This window comes from Cucurbita pepo, chromosome 2 (assembly GCF_057944985.1).
Source record: "Cucurbita pepo subsp. pepo isolate OVF chromosome 2, ASM5794498v1, whole genome shotgun sequence".
Taxonomy (NCBI): domain Eukaryota; kingdom Viridiplantae; phylum Streptophyta; class Magnoliopsida; order Cucurbitales; family Cucurbitaceae; genus Cucurbita; species Cucurbita pepo.
In genome coordinates, this window is record NC_141799.1 from 14,258,791 (window position 1) to 14,286,089 (window position 27,299).

A 27,299-nucleotide genomic window follows, 5' to 3' on the forward strand; every position below is an offset into this window, starting at 1 on the left:
GAGAGAAATAAAGTGTTCAAAATATTTACCTGTATTTATCTGTTTATGGTTGTGTTCGTCAAAGTAATTTCGATGATCAAGGTAGATGTAGGATGATGAATATGAATGACAATTTTACGAGAGTTTTGATTTGTAATGTTTTAGTTAAGTCCATCTACTGTTATGATGATGTTATCTACGGAAACCTAACTTAAGGGACAAAAATACATTTTCAATTCAGAAACTCAAATAATATTGTTGTATTTAAAAGAATATTTTAATGATATGATATATTTATTAGGTAAATAATAGCTTATTTTTATTTATTTAATACGGTCGAGGTGTGTTATAAAAAAAACATGTAAACATACTCTCTTTTTACATAAATACATCGTTTCTTTGAGGGGTAGTCGTGAAAATTCAAGATTCTCATAAGATGGTTTTTCATATTTGCTCTTTTATGATTTTTTAAGCATATGAGAGTCTCTCGAACCACGAGTTTTTAAAATGTTCATGTCGAAGCATAAAAAAAAGTTCAAAATAAAAATTTAAATTAAATGAAATAAGGAATACCAAAATCTCGATATTTTGAGACATCCTCATAAATTTTCCTTTGAAAAACAAATAATATCAAACTTGTATAACTCTATCCATAAAAAAATGCAAAACATCTACCTTCTTTAAGAATACACATCCTTTTAATAAACTACGTCACTCTATTTTGTCACGTCATTCACGTTCTTCTAAACAATTATCGATAAACCGATCATATCATAATATAATTAACGGTCGTGATTACATAAAACTATAGCTTAAATAATAACGTTACTAAAACTTTTTTAAAGTTAAGGGATAACAAAATATACGATTGGATCGATTTCTAAGAATGCAAACATCTATCTCAGGTTGTTAAGCGAAAGCACCGTATTGTCACTATCGAAAGCCACCGCTTACAAACACCAAAAAAAAAAAAAAAAAAAATAGTAATAATAATAATAATAATAATGCAATCAAAATGAATGAAAGGACCATACAATACAAAAACAATTCAAGGTTGTTAACAACCACTCTCAATTATTTCTTCTTAATCCCGTTATCCACCAAATCCTTTTCTTTTCTTTTCTTTTTTTCCTTCTTATTTTCAGAAAAGATTAATTAGAAAAACACCTAAATAATAGTGATAATAATAATACAAACACAAACATGAACACGACGAGAACAGTAAACTTAACGACTCGGGAATTGAAAACAAGGTCGATATGGAAGAACTATGAATATATTTCATTATAGAGAGATAAAAAGAAGAGGGGTTTGGAGGAATTGCATTATTGAAGGTAAGCGAGAGGTCGTTGAATTCGTTTGGTGTTTGATTGGAAAAAATGAACAAACTCCTCATTTCAAAACCCCAAAGAAAACTTCATTTTTAAGTTTTGTAATGAAAGCCCAAGTGATTAGTCACCAAAAAGAACACGATCAATGGTGGACGTGCAATCCATCTCATCCCAAAAGCCAAAAGGGACATGCATGTTCTTTTTTTCCATAGAAGGATGCAAAAATCACCCTAAAATTAGGGTATGAGTACGAGTACGAGTACGAGTACTAAAAAAACGTTTCAAAATGCGAAGGTTTAACTAAGACGCCTTAACTAAGACTTAGAGAGTCATATAAAGAACATGAGCCTTAACCAATAACCATCTTTACTTCTGTATACAACCAATAAATTTCTGAACCTTTACATTAGAACTTTGAATCTTCAAAAAAGTCACTCAATCATACAAAAAAGAAAAAAAAAAAAAAAGACAAATAAAGGGCCCTAAAGTATTTGAGAAGGTTACATTTAGTCCTATCCTATTTCTATCTGAATGCTTTATCTTGTTTTGATTTGTTTTGTTTTTGGTAAGACAAACAAAAATGTATACCTTGGAAAATCATTCTTTCAGAAACTGATGATTTCCCATTAGAAGCTTTAAGTCGAGGAACGAGTCGTATATACTCTTCCAGAAGCCAAGAACATGTACCTTGAATACTCTACAGGAATGAAAGCATCGGCAAAGTTTTCGTGGCATAAATGAACTTGCCACACAATGAATACACATAATGCATGAACATCTGAAAGTTTGATAGCGCCTCAATTCCAGCTACAAGAACAGAACAAAAGGTCATTCTCAATTCCTTGAAATATACAAACATTTGAAATAATAAATTAGATGCCATCTTACCAAGAATGAGCCTCAAATAAAGGTAGCTTAAGTTTGTCTTCAGTCTGAAGTAAGCAACTTTCACAATAGTATCTAAATGCACAGGGGAAGGAAAACAGTAATTTCAATAGAGAACAAAAAAATAGGAACTCAAACTATATAAGTAATAGATCCACACAACACCTAGGTCAAAATAAATCCTTGTCAATGCAACTGAAAAGTCAGTATAATCAATTGTTCTGCTTCTGTTAATCCTAGGTAACACGATTTTCAAAACTTAATTTTGTATGAAAAGCTCATACCTGTTTCAGGATTCAATTTGGGAGAAGAACCACGTAATGCAAATTTGGCATAGGTTAATATTCTAACTCGTTGTGAAACACCCAACTTTCTCGTGATGGACCTCAATAAACCACTGCGGCATAGTGGAAAATATGAAAATTGTAGAGAAGACAGAGATTCATCAAGTCAATAAATTACTCGGCATAAATTCCACTTTTTGTCTTACTCTGTGCGCAGTACAGTGAGAAAGTCCGGAGGCAAAGATTCCATGAATGAAGATATGTCCTCCATCTTTAACAACTTCAGTTCCTGCTTAAGATTTTTTTTTTCTTGATTGGACATTCCCATCCCAAGAGCAGATGTACTATAAATGAAGTGATGAAGTTCGCAGGAATCAGCTTTATAGTTCACAAGTAAATAGCATTAACTGCAACTTTTGGAAACTAGATTCATACAATAAAACAGATACTGTCACAATTGTAATGCATTTTCAAAGTTACGGGCTACAAATTTACATTGACCACCAGTAACTTGTAGTTCCTTAAACTTCATATTCATCCGCTGTGGTAAAAAAAGAATGAGCACAAAGCCTACGCTGGCATTGAAAAGTGAATTCAAGTACAATAAAACAATTCTTTGGCGCAATATAACAGAAATTTCAATTTAATATATCTATGCTGTTCATCAACTCTTCAGGATCTTTTCACGACCATTCTACTTTATTGTGTTTACATTCTCCTCTTTTCAGTCTAATCTGAGTAACTTGTTAAGAAAGAGTCAAAGGTCTGACTTCAAGAGCAATATAAATCTTGGTCGTTAATTTATACTGTACGCAACTGTTAGTTCTAAATCATTGCTAACCCTATGAATGCCAGAGATTTAAATAAATTGGACTTGAATGAAGTCCAACATTACAAGCTCATAGTCAAAAGTTAGAATTATATCAATTATTTAATCACATTTTCACATAATGCACCCCTTCAAGCTAACCATAAAACATACTAGTTGCATAATCGCTAGTTGCATCATACGTCCAAATATAAATTAAATGTTTGTGCTCACAATCAATAATAAAGTAAAGTAATAATCACCTATCAAATGATCTCCCAGTGAAAATGAGAGGGAAGTATCTACAGTACTTCGGGACACCAAACCGTTCTCCTAATTGAAGTATTTTATTGGTATCTAGTGTAATCATGGCCTGCCAGAGCTGACAATAGTTCAGTCTAAATTCTTCATCCAACTGTTTGTAGATTCCATGATCTAGAAGAACTGCATTATTTGTTTCATAAATGGATTGTATATGGGGCAGACTATAAGGATTCAACGTCTAAAGTCCAACAAATCAAAACATCAAACATACCGAGAGTGAAGCCATTTAAATGGTCCTGAGAAACCAATATATTACCAGGGTGTGGATCACCATGCAGGAAACCATGGACAAAAATCATCTCAGCAAATATTTCGACAAGTGCTTTGGCAACCTACAATATAACCAAAATGAAGGCAAATTAAGCGTAGAAGCATTTTTCAACAAAGAGTTGAGATGAGAAATGAAGTTGGAAAAATAAAATCCTTTATTTGATTTTTTTTTGTTCTGGCAACGCATCTCAGTTATCCTTGAATGAACAACTCACGGCACATAAAATAAACATCTATCCGCTCAACCCCACTATACCTTTCATACTCTACATGATTGGAGTGACTGCGAGCGAACTAAAGTGTTTTTAGTTACCGTTTAAAAGGATCCATAAAGAGAAGTTACCAAATCAACATGATTTTGACAACTAAGTTAGTTGTGTTATTACTAAGTAAATGCAAAACAAACCTTTGCTGGTTCTATGCCCGATTGCTTCATGAATTCAATATCATCAACCTGAAATTAACAAACTTTAGTCGAGCCTCTTAAATTACAAAAAAAGCGGCTAGTTATTTATGTACCCAAGAGCTAACTAAGAAACAATAACATGGTACTAAAGTAAAAGTTGAAAGCTAGTATAACATATCATGAAACAATAGACCAAAAGTCATACCTTGTGTCCTTCACAGAACTCCATTGTCAGAACTTGCCTCGTGGTAAATTCCTAAATATGTTTAAGCTAATCAAATTACCATTGCGGTATATACATCCGTCCCATCACAAAGAGCCCAAAAGACAAAAAATGAAAAAACCATCCAGGCACTTGGGAATCAAACTTGTGATAACAGTATCATGATTATAAATCCTTTTACTATTAGTTATTGGTTTATATTGTAGGTTGCCAAAGCACTCCGGAGTCAAACATATGATACAGGTGGCAAATAGAAAATTGTACATGACAAACAAGAGCCTCAATTTCCATACCCAATATACTTGAGGAATCTTGATCAAATTGTTGTTCTTGAAGTTTTCAGCAGTCCTCTCAGCATTTCTAGCTTCGTGGATGAAATCTGCACGCCAAAATGTATACTGATCACTAATTTACAAGAAGTTTTGGCATGATATCCCATTGAAAACTATTCCGATAACAAATTGTATACATTTACAGCCTAACTTGCTGAACAGGGGCCTAATTCACAAGTCTGTTTCATCATTATTCAGCATATTCTCCAGATTTGTAGAGACCGTATATTTTTAATCCCAAGATTATTTAACCTTCCATAAACTAATAGGTCTTTGATTCATAGAAAATGGTTCTTAGTTACAAATGGAAATTCATGAACCTACTTTGAAGTTTATCCATAACATATCGAAAGGAGAATGCCACCATTAACCAAAAAAAATCATTCAGCCTCTAAAGCAGAATATTGATCCATCCAAGCATATAGAAATTTAAAGGGAGTCGGGCCCATTTTTGCTTTTCAAGAGTTGGGAGAAAAGGAAAGTGGTCTAAAGCCGTTCATTCCAATCTTCTAGAGTAGCATCCCCAAATTTAGCCAAGATATCATCTAAAGTGAGAAACCAGTCAATAAGTGAGTGAGAAGGGGACTAACTGTTGACAGACCAAGTGAACGGTTTGGAGTGGAAAACCACAGAGATTGGCTTTTTAAATAAACCTGTTGAACAACTTCATGCTACAGGTAGGTTCTTTCTCAATAAGTCGCAGTCACTTATTGCATTGGTTTAGTGTTCACACCATAAAATGCTTAAACCCGTGCTTAAAATCAATCAACCATGTAATCCCTAAATAATATGAGAACCATACCAAATAAGTATTAAACTCATAAAATTAATGATTTGAACCTATAAGACATAAAACTAAAAATCTAATGATTTGTTAAAAAACTGTTAATGGCTTCATTGATACCACCCTCGACAATTCAACGACTCATTAGAAATGTTTTTAAGTATAAAGAATAAATAGAAACAAGCGTAGAAGTTTGGAGACCAAACTTGTAATTTAAGCTAATTATTAAATATAACTACCATGAAAAAACCTCATTGAACCATAGAAGTTTTGAAAACTTACCCAACTCCATAAAAATTGTCTTTTCAAATTCTGATGCCAGCCACTGAAACCTATAGTCTGGGAATAGCTGTATGAAAAGTCAACAGCCAATGGCAGGGGATAAGCAGTTCTTAAAGAAAATAATTTTAAAAGATATGCATGAAGAGATGAAAATTAAAGAATGAGACAATTATTACAATAGTTAAAGAGCCAATGGAGTTGTAGAAATTAGAAAGACTGATTAGTTGGCTTGAACTTGCATAAAATGATTTTTACATTAAGAATCAGTCAAAGAAGTCAGATATAAAAGCTAAAAACATAATCACATCAACTATTTGTCAACCTCTTCTTCATATTTCTTCACCTTGGAATGAGCCAATAATTTGATCCGTCTATGGCCAGATCTCATATGTGGAAAGCCTTCTATGGCTTCCTAATGAAAAACCAATTGTTAAACCACGTTGGGTCTAGATAGCATCTTTCTATTCTTCGTGGCATTGACCACATTTGTTATCCTATTTGTTTCTCTCAATCATTTTCTCTATGAAAATAGGTTTTCTATCAAAAACTAAAAAGAAAATAACCCTAAGCTAGGCTATTCTTTCAGACTATATAACACCCACAAATGACAAATCTCAAGAGAAATTTGTTTAGAGACCAGGATCGCAACTCTAAATGTCCTAACCAATTTGTAGTATGTCCCATAGTCTTATACATATTATTCAGTTATTTAGTTGCTGACTTTGTATACATGTTAGGAACTTTTCAAAGAAAATTATGAGGATGTTTGCTATAAGAAACAACAATAATGAATTATGCAGAAGCCAGAAAATCTCAACAATGCATCCCTCCTATTGGAGATCTTTTCTGCCCGATGAAGAACTTGGGTACTCGGAGGGATATATGGTTTATGATGACTTTACACAAAGAACACAGAAAAAGACATGTATGCTCCCCTTCCTAAGAGAAAAAAGCAATGACCTTTGAAACGATGGTCAAAAGACAACTCACATCTTTGTTTTTCTTTTGGATTTTACAGGAGCAACATAGTTGGGTAGAAGACGCAATTGCTTATGATGTTCATATTTTTCTGAGATTTTATTCAAAGACTGTTTCCATATTGCTCTCTCAATAACTCCCCAATTCTAACATTATTGTATGTTCCTCAATCTTACACAAAGCTATCAAGAGTTCCCAAATCATTGCAGGGAAGACAAAAAAAGGGTAAGGTTGGGAAAAAGATAATGTAATTCTAACAATAGGTGAGCCATGAAGGAAAAATATGGATTTATTAAGTTCTAAAGTTGTTTAAATTCAAACAGGCCTTATCTAGCATGTGTAAATGTTAGAAACATTGGCAAAGTTTGCCTCAAAATTTTGGAAGTTTCATTCTTATAAGAGGAGAAAAGAAAAGAAATAACCAAAATTACATTTATTGCAAATGGCAAGCAAGATGCACAAAGCTATACATTGTATAAAAACTTAATAAAATGGTAAGCAATATTCTCACCCATGAGATGGTTCTCGATAGGAAAGACATGACTGTTATGTCTATTTTCACGTGTTGCATCAATCCCGGGTACTGCACCTATGTTCAAAAATAATAAAAATAATAATACATAGAAATCTGGTTTTATTACACGTAATTTCTTATTCTATACAATGAAAATCCAATATTTTGAACAATCTAGAAAAGGTCAACTACAAGTTTTTAATACGTGAATTGAATTGAAGCACAATATTTCTCTACATCCTAAGCTTGAAAAGAAAAAAACACCCCTAAACTATGGATTTTCCTAAACTTTAAAAAAGAACTACCCCTAATCTTCCAAAAAGAAAATTCAAAGACACCTTTTTTGTTTCAATAATACCCTTAAACTTTCACAAGTACACAAATATTTCCAACCTTTCAAAAAGGTTAAAAAAATACCCCTAATCGTAAAGTTATAAATGGAAATGCTAAAATTTCGTTTCAATAATACTCCTGGTCATTCAAAAAGTTAAAAAAATACTATGTTTCCTCTTCTTCCTCTCTCTACAGAATCCTCATCCATGAAAATGAATGAGAATGAATAGATTATTAGCATTTGGAAGGTAATAGTAACAATTTGACCAAATAAGCTCCAAAAACCCAAAATCCATAACCATAACCCTTCCCCGTAACTCTCTCTAAGACAAAAAAGAAAAATGAAAAACAAAATCTAAATTGTTGTTAGGATGGATTTAGAAACCTAATTGGGTAGATTCAAGTACGGATTTGTTCAATTCTTCAAAGTTGAAGGATAATTTATCGTCCTTTGGGTTTTTGAGATCAATTTCTTGCTTGAATTTGATGTCAAATGTGGGGATGAAAAATAATTTTTCCATGATCCACCTACCACTTTCATCTCTAGGTTTGTTGTCTTTCATTGCATCAAAAGTAACAATTGTGTTTGAAGTTCATTTGTGACTCTGTGTTTGCTTTTAACAATTGTTAACAAAGCATTAAACTTGAAATTTTAAGGCGTGCTACAACTAATAAAACAACCAAGTGAAAGAAACTAATGTGCAAAGGCTTTAAGTTGGCGTCGAGTAAAATAACTCAATACAATACCACAAGTGTACGAGTCAAGTTTTAATATAGTGCAGGAATGTCAAGAGTATCGTACCATGGTGTTCTAGTTCACTTAATTATCACAAATGTCATCACTAAATTTTATTTAGTGAATAAAATAGAAAGATGAATAAGAACAAAATAAAACAAAAGATGGTGAACAATTAGAGAGAGATATCTTAAACAACTAAGATTAACATTCAAATAATCTATAAGTCAGAAAGGAAGGGGTAAAAATTGCCTAAAATGTCAAGGGTATTAATGAAACTTCAAATTTTCCATTTCAGTATTTTTTAACATTTTTTGAAAGTCAGGTGTTTGAAAATTTTAAGTTTAGGGGTATTAGTGAAACGAAACTTATCCAAAACTTAATGGAAAGAGTACTTTTTTAACGTTCTTTAAGGATCATGAGTCTTTTTAGAACTCAAGTTTATTATTGAAACAAAGTTAAGGAGTATTTTACATAATTTAGCCTATGTAAGATAAACATAAACATGCTAGAATAATAAATGTAGGAAGAAAGAATGAAATGAAGAAAATAGAAGATAACAAATAATAACAAAAAAAGTTCAAGTATAATGAGTCTTTTAACAATAAATGCAATCTGTATAATCACAATTCAGTGACCTAAAAATTAGAACTCCTCATCTTCATTTTATCCGTCAAGACATGTGGCCCTTTATATCTTCCAATTTGGTCTTATCTCTATCATCCTCCACATTAATTAAGGTGGTCGAACCTGATGCCCTATTCATTGTGTTTTCAGCACATGCTCAAAAATGATGCCACTATCGTAAAGAATTGTCATCAAACACAAAATCATCATCCTCTAGTTTCCTCAGCATGCAGGACAATAAATTAAATGATACTGTCCATATTGACAAACCTTGATAGCTACTTCTTGATTATTTTTCAGTATACCACGGTGCACCTGAGCAATTGACGCAGCAGCTATAGGTTGTTCATCGAGTGAAAGAAATCTGAAGTTAAACAAACCCCAAATTATGGAATAAAACAATCTCAAACCCCGTAGACTGTGGACAGAACTTTTCACGAAGATAATTCAGGAAAAATAAATAAATAAATAAATAAAATAATCTGGTAATCCAGTGCACCAATGACACAATTTTAGCCCGACCCTATAAGATTCAGAACAAGCTAAAAACTAACCTAACATGTATGCTACTCATTTAACCAGAGCTCCAACTTCCTTTTCTTTCTGCAGTTTGGCAGTTTCCTTTTTGATTGTTACCTACAAATATTACATAACTGACTCACAAATCATGAGAGCAGTAAGATCATTCTCACTTGACATTCCAGTTTCAATTGCTTTCACTGGCATGAGAAATCAAACTCAGTATGAGAATGGCTTCTCTCAATAATTTATCTAACTTGATGAACTTAATATTATTTTCAAATATAGAAAAATGACCTTACTTGACAAGGGATTTGTTGTACAACTTCGTCCTTGAGTTCAATAATCTTTCAAATATATAATAAAAACCAAAGAACAAGACCCCTGAAAAGACTTAAATGCTTACTATGATGCCATTATACACATCCATGAATAATAGTTAAGAAATAGTAAGACTTAAATTTCTATGAATTTTTTGCATGTCTTTCAATCTTTTGGACCATCCTACCTGTGGCTAGAAGAGGTTTAAGCATGACTGGAGTCTAAAGATTGCCATGATGTTATTTTGTCATCAATTATTATAGACACGGAGATTAGATAAAGTGGTCATTGGGTGATACAAAATTTAACTATATAATAACGTCAATGACAAAAATGGATTTTTTTTTTAAGTTCGGGACTAAATAAATATTTCAAAAGTTTAGGGACTAATATGAATAAATCTAAAAGTTCCGAAATCAAAATGGGATTAAAATTTAAAATAAATATATCTAAAATAAAAGTGCTAAACACAAGTGGAAAGCGCATAGTAGCTAGTCCCACTAAATATTTATAAACTTACATTGCTGATATATCTGAACCGAGGTTGCAGATTAGAATATCTTTTATATCTTTGAATGGACAAGGAACAGCCTGAGGTGTTAATGACTATACAAAATTAAACAAGAATGAAAGAACCGCATTCTACAAATTTAAATTTTCAAGAAACTAAGACTAAACCTGATCTTGCAGTGAAGAGAGAATGGACGAGTATTCATTTGGTGTCTGCCGCAATGAAGCTACAAACTGACCAGCTTTAACATAAAACCCTTTGTTAACTTGGCATAGCTTTAAGATTCTATTTGCAGAGCGACGATGAACCTAACCAAGGTCATTTTCATGAAAATCAGAAATAAGTAATAGCATCTTCATTAGAGTTGAGTTAATAGTGTTAATCTTTCTCGTCAAAATTAGACTCAAATTCCATGAAGCCCGAGAATAAGATGAACAATCTTAAAGCCTGAGAATAACTTTCAAGAATTATTAATTATATTTATTTCATCTTAAGTGTAAACCTTCAAGTTATCAAATGTTCGAATCGATCTCGTTGACATAAAACCATCTCAAAAAATAAATAAATAAATTATGCATATTGTATAAGATCAATCATAAAGGTGATTAGGAAAACTTGGCTTCCCTATCAAGTAGGTAAAAGAAGGGAATGAAGACCATTTCTTCTGCAGTTCATAAGACCCATACCAAAATTGAAAGACAAAGTGTTTAAGTTTCCAGAATCCAGCATACATTAACGAAAGATGGATCATCTAAAACGAACCTACTCGACTAGAAATTATACAAAATTTTGAAAGTAAGAAAACTAACTCAAAGAAAGCCTATTTGATCGAAATGGACAGCACATGAACTTCCATCAGCAAGCATTAGAGAACGATGATTGAAGACCACAAAACCCCCTACGCGCCGCAAGGAGTGAGAGATTGTGAGTGCGTGTGTGTTTCGTTTAATTTCTAATATCAAAATCAACAGTTCACAAGGCTAAAACTACAAGCCAAAAGGAAAATATACACAAACCTCAGATAATTTAAGACGGTATTCCTCAGAGTTCGCTACCACCCCTTGCAAAGAGTACTTATAGTCAAGAACTACCAGAGAAATCTGCCATTCAGTAATACCAAAGTTAAGAAACAGTTCAACGATTTGAAGGAGAAAGAAAACATCAATAAAGCGAAAGAGAATAAAAGGGGCATAGAAGAACATCAGACTGTGGAAATCGCGCGAGAGGAACGACGGAAGCCGTTAACAGCGGCCCTAATCTTCTCCCCAAAATCGAGAGAAGTGGAACGAGAATCGGAAGATGATGAGACAAATTTGGAATTAGAGTTCGAGGTCTGGAACGCAAGTCCAGTTCCCGTTGTTAGAACACACAGAGTTGCCACAGAGCGAAACCTGAAAATCTCCGTAATCCTCCTCATTTGGAGATCACTAGTTCTTCGTACTTGCTACCGCCGACGCCGACGCCGACGCCGACGCCGCCGCCGAGACACAGAGGGAATCTGTATCGGCGGGATTTTGGCGTGCAATTCAAATTCGAGCTGTGGATTGTGCTTCCTCCACCGCCGGCAGTGGAGGACGATAATCGCGGGAATTTTTTATTATTATTATTTTATTTTTTCAGTTCCCGGGGAATTTTTTTATTCTAAAATTTTCTTAACACCGACGCCAGTACATTGATTTTAGCTAATTATTAATTTGGACCATTTATTACGTCACCTATAAAAACTGCACAAACTTTTTAATTTTATATTGTATAAATGAAAAATAAACTACCTCAATAATAATAATAATAATAATAATAATAATAATAACAATAAATAAATAAATGTATATAATATTGGTTAAGGCAAGCAAAGCCCTTTCATCATCTATTTCGTTGACGCTATTAATTTTATGTAAATTAAAAATAAAAAAAAATAAAAAAAAAATGAGCCCAAGCCTAAAATTTCATTCATTTAAGCGATTAAGTTGAATAATTATTATAATTCAAAATTTAAAGAACGAATATTCTTATAATTATATCATACCCTGTACGTTCACATTTTAAATCGATAAAATTAAAAGTTATTAAAATCCACTCACTCATCGATGCTCACGAGTAAAAGTTGAGAGTTTTCTTGAATTTAATAATTTAAAATAGAAATTAACTTGTACTTTTGAATCGTCAGTTTCAACCTCTTCCCAACTTGCCTCGCTCTCAAGTTGGGACGGTAAGAACAAGAAGAAGGATCAAAACATTGAAAAAAATTTCGAAAGTCAAGTTGTTTAGAGAAAAAAGAGTTTTTTTTTTTTTTTTTTTTTTTTTTTTTTTTTTTTTTGTCAATTCCATTGCCTAAGTCTATCCTCTTCTCCTCGAGCTACTTACTTCCGAGACATTTTGATAAGTCGGGTGCTAGTGGCTTCTCCAGCAGAATTGCCTAATCCTATCTTTCTAGGAAGTCAGTCCTCAACTTTGTAACATAAGAGTTTATTATAGCATTATTCAAACTTAGATTCTAAACGACGCGGTATCCATGAAAGTAGAGACAGAAGTTCAAGTAGTAGTATCCACATTCATTTTTGTTAAACACAGTATAAAAATTCTACAACAAAGGTCAAAATAATAACTATGAGAGAGGGAGAGATTTGAAAGTTCAAAACAAAAAGGGGAGGCCCTTTGGAGCCCTTACCTTACACTATTCAGGAACACAAAGACAAAAGCATGCACGTGAAGCCACAAAGAACAGATTATGAAATGGCCGAGGGGCACTGGCAAATAGGACCACTAACACCAACACAACACACAATCCTTTATGATACCCACCCCTCTCATCATCTCCAATACCAACCCACATTCTCACCTGCCCCTGTTCTTCCATTTTGCTGCATTAACACATAATCCAAATCTCTGCTTTTCCATGTTTTTTAATTTGTTCTTAGCTTTTTCACACTGTTTTTTCAACAACCTTTGAGTTTTAGATGACAAATTAACCTCTTTCTTCTTGATCTCTCTTCTTCTTTCTGTTTCTTCTTCTTCATCATCCATGACAAGCATCCTCCTTGCTTGAACTTCTCTTCTGCTATTGTTTCTCTATGTACTACTTCCTTTTCTTCTTCTTTTGCTCTCTCCTCATTCAATTCTCTTCTTATCACCTGCATTCAGATAACGTTGCTTTTTATATCAGTGTCATCTAAAAAGGCTTTTAAGGCCTGGATGCTCATTCGGGTAATACCCTTATTGTTGCTTAATGGACCACTTAAGGTGTTAGGAACCACGGACCTCCACAATGGTATGATATTATCCACTTTGAGCATTAGCTCTCATGGTTTTGCTTTTGGATTCCCGAAAATGTTTCATACAAATGGAGATGTATTTCTTACTTATAAACTCATGATCATCTCCTTAATGTGGGACTCCCTCCCGATAATGCTCAACATAAGGGAATATACATGAAATAAAGAAGATCTACAACAGCGTTTTCAATGAGAAATATTAATACAGCTCGAGATCTTGATGTAAAAACAAAGGAATATGTATGAACAGGAGAATTTTGAGGGTCCCCCCCTAAGGTAGACGGAAAGAAAATGAAATAGACACCGAAGAACGAAAACGAACAGATACGTATTTCAAGGAGGGAAATTTGAAATTTCTGCAGTAATTCAAGTGTTGAGACAAATCTCTCTAACACCAAGAATTGAACTTTCTGTTTGCTTCTGAAACTTAAGGCTGGGTTTTCTGACATCTGATATTATCACTTTATTTTCTAGAAAAATATGTTTCCATGGTATAGAGACAATCACAACCGTACGAGCTGGAAAGTAGGCCAATATGAGGAAAAAAATAGTATAAAAAAGGGACCAAAACATAACAACTTGTGGCTAACAAAAACAGTCCCCCACCTTGGATGGTTATAGCACTCTGTTTCATGACATGTATGGGGACAATCCTGATTTGGTTGGCTCATCCTTAGAGGGAAATAGATTGGAGAGAAAGCTTCTATGTCTGAGAAAGCTGAACTTCACTTATGATCCATTTGTTTCTTCTTGTAGATTATATTCTTTGAGGGTTAGGCTGACAGTTCAATTTTGCATTAAGCTTTTCTCTCAAGCTATGGACAAAGGCCATAATGTTGGGATCCCAAGCCAAATTGTTTCGAACGTTCACTAAAACTAAGTCTCATTCTGAAAAATTAACATCAATAACAACTCATTTGTTGGCTGCCGTGTTAACTTTGAGCTTATCAGTGTGTTAAAACTATATTTATAAACATTATATGAATCATAACCTATCCTCTCAATGGTTAATTTAAGAACTCCTTTCAAATTTTCCATTTAGACATTGTTGAAATCAAACTAAAAGCATCAGACGAATATAACAAAGCTATAGCCTATGAAAGATGGGAGGTGGCATACCTCTGTCTCGGGAGTACTTTTAGAATTGGAATTAGGCGAGTCTTCTTCTAATTCGCATCTCTTTAATGCTCTCTCCATGATAGGAGGCGTGGAAGCAGGACTAGGACTGTTTGAACCAACGACTGGTGGTGTGCTTTGAGTTCCCACATCTCTGGTCATGCCATTGGCTTCCACTTTGTTCTCTGAAAATCACAACAGGAATTCAAAATTTTCCAATCCCAAATTCGATCGAACTCGAAATTCTAAAGAACACAGATGATTCGACCTGGAATTGGGAGTTTCTGAACTAATTGTGAAATAGAATATGGCTTTGTTTCAATTTGTGAATGACTGGAATAAACTAAAGGAGCAGATATGGCAATTCTGTTCGCTAAGTTCTTGAATGACCTCCCACTAAGCGATTTTGCAGACAAACACTCCATGGGTACTTCCCCAGAAAGTGGATTACATATATACTTCTCGGCTTCATTCCACTTCGAATTCAAAGTAAACCCATCAAGAGAAAAGCATTCCCAACTGTTAAGCGACCTGGCTTGCAGTGCTGCACAAGAAGCAGCACCCAATCACAAAAAACAACCTCAAAACTCTAATTTCCACAACACGCATTTTCAAGAACACCTTGTGGGAAAAGTAAAATCCGAATCCAAATAAACTCACCCTTGATAGCATTAGTGAACGAATAAGTAGCAGGGTCAATTTCGTCTGCAAACAGACCCCAGATAAGTTAAAGAACAGAGGAATCCATAGCAAGAATCAAAACTCCACAGAGAGAAAAAGAAAACAAAAACCTCCGAAAGCGTATCCAGGAGAGGAGGCGGTGCTAGTGACGGTGGTGACATTTGATCGAAACGACCTCGCGTCTTCTCGAAAGCTTCTGATGTAGGACCCGGAGAATCGCCTGGAAATGGCGGGGTCGCGGCCAATTTTAGCCTTTGCTGCCCATTCACGGAGGTTGAACTCCGGTTCGTCTCGCCGGTGAGAAATGAATGGAGGTTGCTCCATGGAAGTGGAATTTTGAGCTTAACAAATTTACCAGACCTTCAAACTTTTCACTACTCAAATGCTTTGTGCTTTGGGAATGGCCACTGTTTTTCTTTTTATTTCTTCAATTTGAAATTTAAATATTTTTCTTTTTGTTTTTTCCACGTCAGTATGTATAGAAATTCAAATAATCTTTATTTATTCTTTTTAGAGAAAAATATATAATTAATCCACTAAAACTGATATATATATATATATACTCACTTATATGTATTCTAAGAAAAATTTTAAGATGTCACCCAACCCCGATGTTAAATTGCTCCAAGTAAAAGACTCATCACTTTAGAGTTTATAAGCCACCAAAAAGGAAGGTACCCCGACATTCTCTTGCACTCCTGCGATATGATCATGTTATTTACTCCTTACTTTTAAGAGTGAAGATCATCTCCACATCATGATGATATGATATGTTTTCATATGCATTCACCTTAGTGTCGTGTTTGTGTGTCTATATATATATATATATATATATAAAAGAACATGAATTTAAGAGGTAATCTCGTGTCATAAGAATTTTTGAGCCATGCATTATGCAAGAGAATACAATCGCATTTGATCATTCAAGAGATTGGACACGATGATGCAATCATAACGTCATGTTGTAGTCACATGATAGTGTTATGAGTCATGATGAAACCACTCAACTTAGTCACATGCATTGATATAAGAACAATGCCACTTTAAAGTAAACATTGTGTGGCGAAATGGTGTCGATCTCCAATGTTTGGTAGACATGGTCGAGATTAAACCGTTAGAAAAAGAGAAAAACAAATAATATTCTCCTCATCCTCATGTCTAATCAGTAATCACTGTCTTCCATGAGAAGATATGGGTGGGAAAAAGATAGGAGTGTGAAGTAGTTTTCTTTGAGTTGTATGAGCAAAAAGGAGTGGATGAAGGGACGAAAATGGCATGCGCACATGTGATGGAAGCTATCAACATTGTAATGACAGTGACGGGTTTCAATTATGGGCGTGGGAGGGTCCCAACTGTTGGGGACTCATCATACCCATCAATTCTGTCTCATCTAAATGCAATCCCATGAAAAACAGAGGCTCTGTTCTGGGGCTGGCTATGGGCTTCCATTGCCCTTCACACAAACAACTTTCACTTCATTTGGCTGAGGAACTCATAGAACTGTAACAAAAATTTGAATGATGAACAAACAAATGCAGATTTAGAAGTCTAAACACAGTAAAAAGTTCTCAAAACAGTCATCTCTGAGAGAAAATGTGTTCATCTGATGAAAAAGAAAAGAACAGCTACATTCCCGAATGAGAACGAGTCGTAGATGCATATATAGATTCAAACTAGAATGTTGCGAGTTATGAAGGTTTCATGCAATTATGATATTCATCTTGCAACACTAAATCCAGCTCAAGGTCTCTGTTGTGTTGTATCTTTCATGATAGCGGATTGAATAAATATACGATATTCTGTCTGCGAGTTGAACCAAGATGCAACGAAACAGACGTACCAATGGCTAGCATGCTTGTTTCTTGGCCCCAAACTTGTCTTGCAGCTCATGGATGCAAGGCCAAGGCTAAGCAGAGGGGGTGGCTCTATTCTGTTGAAAGACTTCCATCACATGTGCATTATTCCCTATTGGGTTGAAAGACTTCCATATTCAGAATTTCAGAACTTCATAAAAGAATATTCCCAAGCATTGTCCTGTGCCATAGACCACAGATCTCAATCAGACAAATAATAATATTAGATACTCTTGATGCAAAATAAGTCTGGAAGATTGTGAACGTATATAGAAGCATAAGTAAGATTAATTCAGTGAAATCGTCTCTCGAAGCAGAATAGATCCAGTCCTTTCAAAGAAAACTGAGCTACGAGAACTTCATTACGATACACAGATGTTCAGAACATGTTATAAACCACCAATGGCGTCAAAAACACAAAAAATGATATGAAAATAAACAGATAAAAGGCCCTATCAGTTTTACAAGTAAACCACTGCTAACAGATATTGTCCGTTTTGGCCCATTACATATCGCCGTCAGCCTCACGGTTTTAAAATGCATCTCTTAGAGAGAGGTTTCCACACACTTATAAACGATGCTTCATCCCCTCTCCAACCAATGTAGGATCTCACAATCCACCTTTCTTGGGAGCCAGCATCCAAGCTAGTACACCGCCTAGTGTCTGGCTCTGATACCATTTGTAACAGGCCAAGCCCAAGCCCACCGCTAACAGATATTGTCCATTTTGGCCAGTTACGTATCGCCGTCAGCCTCACGATTTTAAAACGCATCTCTTAGGAAGAGGTTTCCACACCTTATAAAGGGCGCTTCGTTCCCCTCTCCAACCAATTTCTTAATAATAAAAAACTGAATAACAATAAAAACATACCTATTCAGAGCGGTCTTCTTGAATCTTATTCACCATGGACAAGTGAGAAAACTGCAGTACAGTAACACAATAATTAGGAACCAAGAAGCCACCATGAACTAACTTGTAGAATAGGTCAGTTTCTTACTTGAGCACAACATGAAGCCAAGAAGCCACCACTCTGGACGAGATCATCTAACACAGCCTTGAATGAAAAATGTCCTACAAATAACCAAGAACGAAAAAATGAACATTCAAGCGCATGCATGAGGAAACGTGCGACACGATAAGAAGCTGCTTACCCTTAAAAATGGCACCGAGGAAACTTCAGGAAATTGTATACGCATATAAGCTGCCTGCTTAACAGAAATGAACATTGTTAACAAGAGAAGAAAATGCCACGATAAAGAACAAAGAATAAAATTTGAAAAGTATATAATGTTCCTTGGCCGCAGTATTTTTCCTTTTATCATCCAACTTTTTTTTTTCTATAATTTATGTTCGACTTCCCTCGTCCTTTTTTCATTTCTTTCTTTTCTTTATTTGTATATAAGAATACAGGATATTATTGTCGAGTTTTACAGGCTAACATGTGTACGATTCAATTATAGGGAAATTTTAATTGGTGGCAATTCACATGACTTTGGGGACAGCATTCCAACCTGAAGCTATAAGCAATACAAGGTCAAAAAAAGCCAACGAAGCAAGCCCTAGCACAAATATCGCCTCTCTCGTTCCTTTTCGTTTTTATAGCTGGCCAAAGTAGCACCTATCCTTTGCCTAATCTTTCTAGATTTACCTAATTGTTTATAGTAATAATCTTCTCGTCCTAACCTTAGAACACACCTTGATTTCCCTAACCGTCTCCATATAAAGAGGATGCACAGCTGAGGGTCTAATTATCACTTGAAACCTCCAACAGTAGAAGCAACTTTGATCACTTTTTTGAGGTGTGAGATTCCACATTGGTTGGGGAGGAGAACAAAGTATTCTTTATAAGGGTGTGGAAACCTCTCCCTAGTAGATGCGTCTTAAGATCCTTGAGGGGAAGCCCAAAGAGGACAATATCTGCTAGTGGTGGGTTTGGGCCGTTGCAAATGGTATCAGAGCCACACCAGGCGATGTGCCAGCGAGGAGGCTGAGCCCTGAAAGGGGGTGGACACTAGGCGGTGTGCCAGCAAGGACACTAGGCTGCGAAGGGGAGGGTGGATTGGGTGTCTCACATCAATTGGAGAAGGGAACGAGTGTCAGTTAGGACACTGGGCCCCAAAAGAGGGTGGATTGTGAGATCCCACAGACGGCAATACACAATGGGTCAAAGCGGATAATATCTATTAGCGGTGGGCTTAAGCTATTGGTATCAGAGTCACACCGGGCGATGTGCCAGCGAGGAGGCTGAGCCCCAAAAGGGGGTGGACACGAGGCAGTGTGCTAGCAAGGACACCAGGCCCTGAAGGGGGGTGGAATTGGGGGGTATCACATCGATTAGAGAAGGGATTGAGTGCCAACTAGGACGATAGGCCCCGAAGGAGGGTAGATTGTGAGATCTCACATCGGTTGGAGAGGAGAACGAAGCATTCTTTATAAGGGTGTGGAAACCTCTCCCTAGCATACACGTTTTAAAACCGTGAGGCTGACGGTGATACGTAATAGGTCAAAGCAGACAATATCCATTAGCGGTAGGCTTGGGCTGTTACATGAGGAGAAAGCCATAGCTCTACCTAAGATGCTACTTAGTTTCTCAACGATTAAATTTCATTAGAAATCATCACCATTTGATTACAACCAGCAGTCCTATTTACGGAGTACGTGGCTGGAGTTACAATTAGAGAAATATAATAGTAGAGCCCTAAAAGAAAGCTCTCCAACCTTTGATTGATCATTGGATTAGAAAAGGCGAAGGGGAACAACCAGTTGACCCTAAAAACATATATGACGTAACTAGGATGCGCACAAAGTTTTTCATGTCCCCGAGCCTCCACGTTTTGAACCTACAACCCATGGTTAAACTGGATAAAAGTCTCTCTATATTGATTAGACCAAATCCAAATTAGTAGTGCATTTGGGATCCTTTTTCGAATATCCAGAAAGTACTTTAAAAAATAAAATGGTGTTTGGCAGCCAATCAAACACTACAGGCACTCAAAATAGCAGCCAGGGTAGTTCCATTTGCAACATAATCTTTAAAACACAAGCAATGATAGCATGCAGCATAAATCAATTTTTTCACATACAACAACGAAGTGTTTGCAGGAATTTCGATACGAATAACAAGAAATTACCTTGTCCAAGAATTAAAACAGCATTCGTGCTCAAGGATGTTATATCTTGAATCTTTTCACCAGCAAATATAACTTGCATATCTGGCAATGAAAACAACCCAAAGTTGGGACTAAGTTGAGCATATACGCAATTCCTAGTTCTTGATAATACAAATATTATTCAGACCAATAAGTTATAACCCGAAACATCTGCATCGATAGAGACCTGATATTTTTTTCATCGGGACTTCCTCGCTCTCATTTCCCCTATTTTCAGTGACATCAGAATCAACATCAGGTATCATCATCATATGAACTGAATGTTGCTTGTCAGATAGCCAGACAGTTTGATTCCCTGCAAAAGTATTATATTTCTATTAGTTCTGAGAGTTGTGAAATAGCAACAAGCCTAACACCTCTCAAGCCCTCAAAAGACTCTATTATTCTTTTCCCTTCGCAGGCCCCATAAAACAACACACTCCGTAGCCTGCCACGGAAACCTTTCTTTCTCGGGAATGGAGGGTAGAGACTAAACTTCTCAATCATCTCTTTGAAACCCCTATGTCTATTCAAACTCAAGCCGAACTCGTTGTTTGCTCTAAACAGCATCGGGTAAATTACAGCTCCATAGGATATGATCGACGTCCTTCGACACCTGCCTACAGAGAATGCAACATAGTGGCCCAATCAAATTGGGCATCTTGGGGTTCCTCCGAGGCTCACACTTGTACAAACAACTTTGGCCAACCTTCCAGTATATTTTTTCTCTCTTTCAAGCACCTAATAGAATGACTAAAAACAAGGAGAATCCTTTGAAAAGGTAGCAAAGAGAAGAAACATATAGAACAAAGAATTCGGACAAGCATACTTATGGATGTATCAGGAACGCTGGTCAGCGTTTGAACTTTCATTAGATGAGGCAATGGTCGAATGTTGTACGAAAAATCTGATCCATTAGCACTACTAGCAAGGTGCAACAGATGTAAATCACCAACAGAGTCCAGGATTAAGATTTTCCTGGGAGAAAGTGCTTGAATTGATAATGCCTTTAATGGCATCATTTTTGCAGATCTCAGATCTTCAATTCCTCTGCCCTTCAGCGCCACAAAATATAGTCCTCCTTCGCTCGAATCTTGTCTCAATTTTACAGATCTTGCTCTCACTGCGATTAAAAATACACGATCAGAGGCATATGCCAACAACTTGACAACTACAATGTTTTGGCATGAACGAGATCCAGAAATTATAGCAATAATAATAATATAATAGACATTGAAAAACAAAGATCGTCACTCCAGCTAAGGATTTCGTTTCAAGTGGAAAATAGGTGAACTGTCCAAGTTTTTTTTTGGATATGAATGAACTATCCAAGTTAAACCTCTTCAACAATCAGTAATTTACCATCTAGAGGCATCCTTATGAAATAAACCAAAGGACGGCACCTTCAGCACCCATGTCTGGGCCATAGAAGGAAAACCTAAAAAACAAGTCGTTAGCTAATATAATAGATCAAACATATGTTGTTGTCATGAAAAGTATTTGAGTGCAAATCAGGTAGCTGGCCACAGTTAAAGAAATGTTGCGTGTATCCATCCATAATGAATCAGCTAAAAAAAACGATACGTCTATCTGCGATACCCAACAAGGAAGGCTTTATTTCATATCCCATGGATCATTGAGCTTCACATTATAATTGGCAGAAATCTCGAAGTTAGATATTGTTTCAATTCAACCTCCCCTACACCAATGCAGCAACTCGATACCAACTCGATAGATTTCTCCCGTCTCCTTCATTTATAATGAAGCAAGCTTTCTTGGACACTCCTGTCGTTACTAAAAGCATACACTTCGAATAAAGCATTGTTCCAAACTCCTCAAACTTTTATCGCTCAGTCTCAAACTTCAGCTGATAAATTATTTTCAATCTGTGACCACAGACTCAACAAACTCCTACCACAATTTAAGTTCAAGGATAAATTCCTACAAAGAAATCATTGTTAACATACGATAATCACGGATTCTCCTAGTGTTTGAATTACTCTTACGCACAGCGAACGCTCCCGGGATTAAACTTGTGATTAAACTTTCAGAACGAATAAAAAATCAACAGAGTATTAGCTGAAGTTTCAAATTCCAGGATACACGACCAATATGGCTAATAAAGAAAATAAGTCATATAGATTTCTAAACTCACCAGAATCAAAATGTTTGTCCAACTTCCCATCCAAGGATCCATTGCAAATCGCTGAACTTTGAGCATCATCACTTTTACTGGCATGTTCGTTGAGTCCATTGTTGCCAACAAAAAGGGAACCACCATTCAAGTCGGTACCACCAGAAGTTCCATAAACTTCTCCATGAGGCAAAAATGACTTCTGAACTTCACGTTTGGCATTCAGATTTCTAACTTTTCGACCGCGCCCTCTCACAAAAGGCCTCAAATTAAGAACCCTAACTCCATTATCTTCCCCCAAAAGCAAATACCCAAAAGAAATGCTAATCGACCAAATGGGTTTGCAGCAGTCAATCACAGCACACCTCATCAATTTCAAATCCATCACATCATCCCTACCATCACCGCCGGCCACCATCTTCACCGCAAAAACCCATATCTTGGAGCTCGAAATAGAGTACATGGCGAAGAAATTGACCGACCCAGCTAAACGAACCGAAAGCCCATGTCTCAAATTAACCAAAACACCCAATTTATCATCAGATCGAAGATCCTTCTGCGTGCAAACAACTCGAACTCTCCTGAACAAATTACAAGTCTCCAAAACATAAAACCGGAGGAGAATTCGAGAGCCGCCCTGATGGGGGCCAGAGACCACAAACAGAACTTTAGAATCAGAGTTGGAATCAGAATTCCGAAGGACAACGAAGGCCGCAGAAGAAGAGGGAGAAGGCACAACCAGTTGAGGGGACGGAAGGGAGGAGAGAAAGAAAGGGGAAAATGAAGGGTAGAGAGAGAAAGAAGAATCAGAGTGCATTAGAGCAAGAGAAAGGGAATGGGGTTCAAAGAGAAAGGAAGTGATATGAGGGGACGAGAGAGAAGGGTTAGGGAGGCTAAGCTTGGTGGCCTGTACAACAAACATTAGAGGATCTTAACACCAGAAACGCTTAAAACCTTTCAAAGAGACAGGAATCGATGGTGCTGTAGAAGAAGAAGATCAAGATTCAAGGGAAGCATTCTTTTGATTTGGGTTAACAAACCTTAACTCAGGGCTTTGGGTTTGGGTTTGGGATTTGGCTGCTCCACTTGGTTAGTGTTCGATTGAGAAATGCAAGACCCGGAAGTCGAAAGTTTCAATTGGGTGGTCAAAATTGAAGGGATTCTTCCATTTCTAGTTGCAGACGAAGGTAAAGAAAGAGAAACGACACACCAAGCCATTAAACTTCAATACATCTAAACCCTTCTCTGTATAATATAACTAATGGAAGTTTAATCTCCAAAATTACTTTTTTATTGTTTAATATATTTTTTTTTTTACTTACCTCTAAATTTATAATAAATAAAAATAATTTATAATAAATTCATAAACTATTTAAATCTACGGTATTAAACATTTAATTATAATCATTTTACTTTTCAGCCTCCAAATTTGTCATGTTTTATTAATTTTTAACAAATTTTTTATTTTATCAAATTGCATTCCTAAACCTTTAATAAGTTTCCTTTTGAAAAAGTATTTAAAAACAAACATTTTGATATGCATTCCAATAATATTATAAAGTTTCAAATTTAATTATTAATATAAAAAGATTCATTAATATTGATTTATTATGTAGCAAATAAATATTTATACATAAATAAAATAAAAAAAATATAAAAATTGAAAAGCAGAAGATACAGAGAGAGAAAAGGGAGGGGTAAGGGTTATAGCACTGTGGGGACAGTGGAGACTGGGCACGCCTTCTCGTGCAGATCCGAAAAATGCGTTGTATTGTTATTTGTTCCAACCCAATTCAAACTCAACCGGACCGGTTTTTTTATTTTATTTCCATTTTTATTATTAAATTATTTCACAATTTAATTTCATGTAAAATAAAATAAAATAAATTTGGGAAAAAGGTCTTAGTAGGGAGGATAAGGGAGCCCTTAACGTAGATCCTGTCAATCTCTTTAGTGTAACCGTTCAAGCCCACCGTTAATAAATTAATTCAATATAGAGTTTTAAATTTTTTTGAAGCAGTGGGGGGTGGGGGAGTGTTGTCCAGTCAGTTCTGAGATTCTGAGTGGGTATGTGTATCATCTGCCACACCACACCACACCACTCACGCTGCTCCAAAACCAATACCCACCACCTTCCTCTGACACCCACCCCCCACCGCCTTCCCTATTATTATTATTATTAGAATTTATTTTCTATTTTTTATTTTTTAAATTAACTAAATAAATTGGCACTAGAAATTTCCACAACATTTGTTGTTTCTACATTATTCACGTTTACGATAACAACAAATTGAAAAAAATAAGAAAAAAAAAGGACAGAATTCCAAAAACTGTGGGCCCATTTTAATTATTCACTCTAATATATTTCATTTTTTTTCAATATTTTTTTATTGTTGGATTATGAATTATGCTAATTTGATTTAATTAAAATTTGATATTGTTGAATTATAATTACTTTTGCCCTGTTTTAATTCTTAATCTTATTATTTTCCCAGAGAAAATAAATAATACAATATTATGGAAGAAAAAAAAAATAAAGAGAGACTCTTTACTTTGTTTTTTTTTTGTGTGTGTACTTATTTGATTAATTTGCATATTAAAATAAAATAAAACTAAAATGAATGAATTAAATTGTAAGATCAGTAAAGAAAATTCAATTGGTTAAATAATTATTACAATTTAATTTTATGGAAAATATTTATGTATTTTATCTAATTTATATTCATTTTTTTTTTCTAGAAATAAAAAATAAAATGAGAGGAATGTGCAGAAATTTGGGACCAAAAGAAAATAAATAAAGTAAGAAAGTTAGAGGAAAAGTTAAAAAACGTAAATAAAACCTTTAAATTTGTCACATAGTTTGAGAGAATTGAGACAAATAGAGGCGCGTGAAAATTTTGAAAAAGGCGCGTGGAGTCTGGAATAGATTTCAGCAGAGCATCGGAGCTCCATAATAACAACAGTACGCATCATCATCCTCCTTCGTCCTCCTTCAGCTTCACCTATTTCTCTCTCTCTCTCTACAATGAGCTCCGTCTCCATCTCTGCCATTTGAGCTTATTCTCACTGCAGCTATGGTGGCGATGAAATGAAGGACCGCCAGCGCTGGCAGCCGGAAGAAGACGCACTCCTACGAGCCTACGTCAAGCAATATGGCCCTAAAGAATGGAATCTCATTTCTCAGCGTATGGGGAAGCCTCTCCATCGCGATCCTAAATCCTGTCTGGAGCGCTGGAAGAATTACCTTAAACCTGGCTTGAAGAAAGGCTCCCTTTCTCCTGAGGAGCAGACTCTCGTCATCTCTCTTCAGGCTAAGTACGGCAATAAGTGGAAGAAGATCGCTGCCGAGGTTCCCGGCCGTACGGCCAAGCGCCTCGGCAAGTGGTGGGAGGTTTTTAAAGAGAAGCAACTTAAGAAGTTGCAGAAGGCGCAGAACCTAACGCAGAGGCGCGATTACCAAAATTCCGACGGGAATCTTTCGATCTCTGGTGTTTCCTCGCCGGAGAAGGCGCTACAAGGTCCGTACGATCATATTTTGGAAACCTTCGCTGAGAAGTACGTCCAGCCGAAGCTTTACTCCGCCGCGTTTCAATCTCCTCCTCCTCCTCCCCCGCCGTTGGCCAACGTGATGCCTCGTCTTCCCGTCCCCGACGCTGATCCGGTCCTCTCGCTCGGATCCGTTAACTCTACGACGTCGTCTTCCACCGTCCTTCCTCTGTGGATGAACGTCAACTCCACCAGCACCGCTTCGTCTTCCACCTCGTCGACCACGCCGTCGCCATCGGTGAGTCTCACGCTATCTCCCTCCGAACCGGTCGTTCTCGACTCGGAAATGAACCGATTGTTACCGGTTCAGCAGATGGGAGCCTTAGTCCTATACTGCAAGGAGTTGGAAGAAGGGCGCCAGAGTTGGCTTCAACACAAGAAGGAGGCGACATGGCGACTGAATCGATTAGAGCAACAGCTGGAATCGGAGAAAGCGAGAAAGAAGCGAGAGAAAATGGAGGAGATGGAAGCGAAGATACGTAGGTTGAGGGAGGAAGAAATGGCGTATTTGGGAAGAATCGAAAGCGATTACAGAGAGCAAGTAAGTGCTATGCGAAGAGACGCAGAGAACAAAGAGGCAAAGCTGCTGGAAGCCTGGTGCAGCAAGCATACGAAATTAACGAAGCTTGTGGAGCAAATTGGAAATCAGGGGCAAGGGTTGGTTGTTGTAGCTGCAGGGAATTCGAAGGATATGATCCATTGAAACCGCTGGAGGATGGAGCCGCGCTTCAATGGCCGTCAATGGCGGTGGAGTTAAATGCAGGTTGGTTTCTTCTCTCTGTACTGATTATTAACACAGACTGGTTTATGCTGGGAACAATTATAAGCAGAGGAAGATAAAAAAAGCAATAAAAGATGAAAACTCATCTCTCTGTTCCAAAGGGTACCTCCCTACAAACTGTTCTGAATTTGCTTTTATTTATTCAACCAAATATATGTTTCTGTTTCTTTCTTTCTTTTTGGTTTATGTTCTGATAATTATTAACTGATCAAAATAAAATTTAGAAGAATTCTATGTGATATTCGTTATTTTGTGCTGTAATATAAAATAAGGTTTTTCGTAGCCTCCAAACTTTGGATGAAGAACAGGAAAACCATTC

The 27,299-nt window shown here is 36.1% G+C and overlaps 4 protein-coding genes across 8 annotated transcripts; 1 reads left to right on the forward strand and 3 right to left on the reverse strand.

The window, feature by feature from the left end:
* Window positions 1-1,644: 1,644 nt before the first annotated feature.
* LOC111788703 (Protein kinase superfamily protein) lies at window positions 1,645-12,083 on the reverse strand. Of its 2 annotated transcripts, none has more exons than XM_023669146.2 (16): window positions 11,655-12,083; window positions 11,464-11,547; window positions 10,615-10,755; window positions 10,457-10,527; window positions 9,367-9,460; window positions 7,398-7,475; window positions 5,909-5,975; window positions 4,804-4,889; window positions 4,493-4,543; window positions 4,288-4,335; window positions 3,868-3,943; window positions 3,551-3,731; window positions 2,686-2,823; window positions 2,480-2,592; window positions 2,199-2,270; window positions 1,645-2,117 (listed from the first exon to the last, which is right to left on the reverse strand). In XM_023669146.2, exons 1-16 carry the CDS (start codon window positions 11,862-11,864, stop codon window positions 2,008-2,010), a joined length of 1,620 nt encoding a protein of 539 aa, XP_023524914.2. In that variant the 5' UTR covers window positions 11,865-12,083; the 3' UTR covers window positions 1,645-2,007. The 2 variants fall into 2 exon arrangements, with proteins under 2 accessions (XP_023524914.2, XP_086977619.1); XM_087121493.1 differs by having other exon boundaries at window positions 3,823-3,943; window positions 11,655-12,082.
* An 891-nt stretch (window positions 12,084-12,974) lies between these two features.
* Window positions 12,975-15,932, reverse strand: LOC111787494 (uncharacterized). Of its 2 annotated transcripts, XM_087121437.1 has the most exons (6): window positions 15,627-15,932; window positions 15,496-15,540; window positions 15,104-15,379; window positions 14,838-15,020; window positions 13,706-13,767; window positions 13,440-13,578 (listed from the first exon to the last, which is right to left on the reverse strand). In XM_087121437.1, exons 1-5 carry the CDS (start codon window positions 15,838-15,840, stop codon window positions 13,724-13,726), a joined length of 762 nt encoding a protein of 253 aa, XP_086977563.1. In that variant the 5' UTR covers window positions 15,841-15,932; the 3' UTR covers window positions 13,440-13,578; window positions 13,706-13,723. The 2 variants fall into 2 exon arrangements, with proteins under 2 accessions (XP_023523237.2, XP_086977563.1); XM_023667469.2 differs by lacking the exon at window positions 13,706-13,767 and having other exon boundaries at window positions 12,975-13,578; window positions 14,839-15,020; window positions 15,627-15,927.
* A 1,168-nt stretch (window positions 15,933-17,100) lies between these two features.
* LOC111788836 (uncharacterized) lies at window positions 17,101-23,895 on the reverse strand. 3 transcript variants are annotated; one of them, XM_087121435.1, is made up of 9 exons: window positions 22,805-23,893; window positions 22,675-22,762; window positions 21,349-21,642; window positions 20,707-20,835; window positions 20,502-20,582; window positions 18,522-18,575; window positions 18,368-18,441; window positions 18,241-18,291; window positions 17,101-17,550 (listed from the first exon to the last, which is right to left on the reverse strand). In XM_087121435.1, exons 1-6 carry the CDS (start codon window positions 23,573-23,575, stop codon window positions 18,547-18,549), a joined length of 1,392 nt encoding a protein of 463 aa, XP_086977561.1. In that variant the 5' UTR covers window positions 23,576-23,893; the 3' UTR covers window positions 17,101-17,550; window positions 18,241-18,291; window positions 18,368-18,441; window positions 18,522-18,546. The 3 variants fall into 3 exon arrangements, with proteins under 3 accessions (XP_086977561.1, XP_086977560.1, XP_086977562.1); XM_087121434.1 differs by having other exon boundaries at window positions 22,675-23,892; XM_087121436.1 differs by lacking the exons at window positions 17,101-17,550; window positions 18,241-18,291; window positions 18,368-18,441; ... (1 more) ...; window positions 20,502-20,582; window positions 20,707-20,835 and adding an exon at window positions 21,087-21,272 and having other exon boundaries at window positions 22,675-23,895.
* A 1,625-nt stretch (window positions 23,896-25,520) lies between these two features.
* LOC111789336 (transcription factor AS1-like) lies at window positions 25,521-27,147 on the forward strand. The gene has a single exon (XM_023670069.2). The coding sequence runs from the start codon at window positions 25,742-25,744 to the stop codon at window positions 26,900-26,902; it is 1,161 nt and encodes a 386-aa protein (XP_023525837.2). The 5' UTR covers window positions 25,521-25,741; the 3' UTR covers window positions 26,903-27,147.
* The last annotated feature ends 152 nt before the right edge of the window (window positions 27,148-27,299 follow it).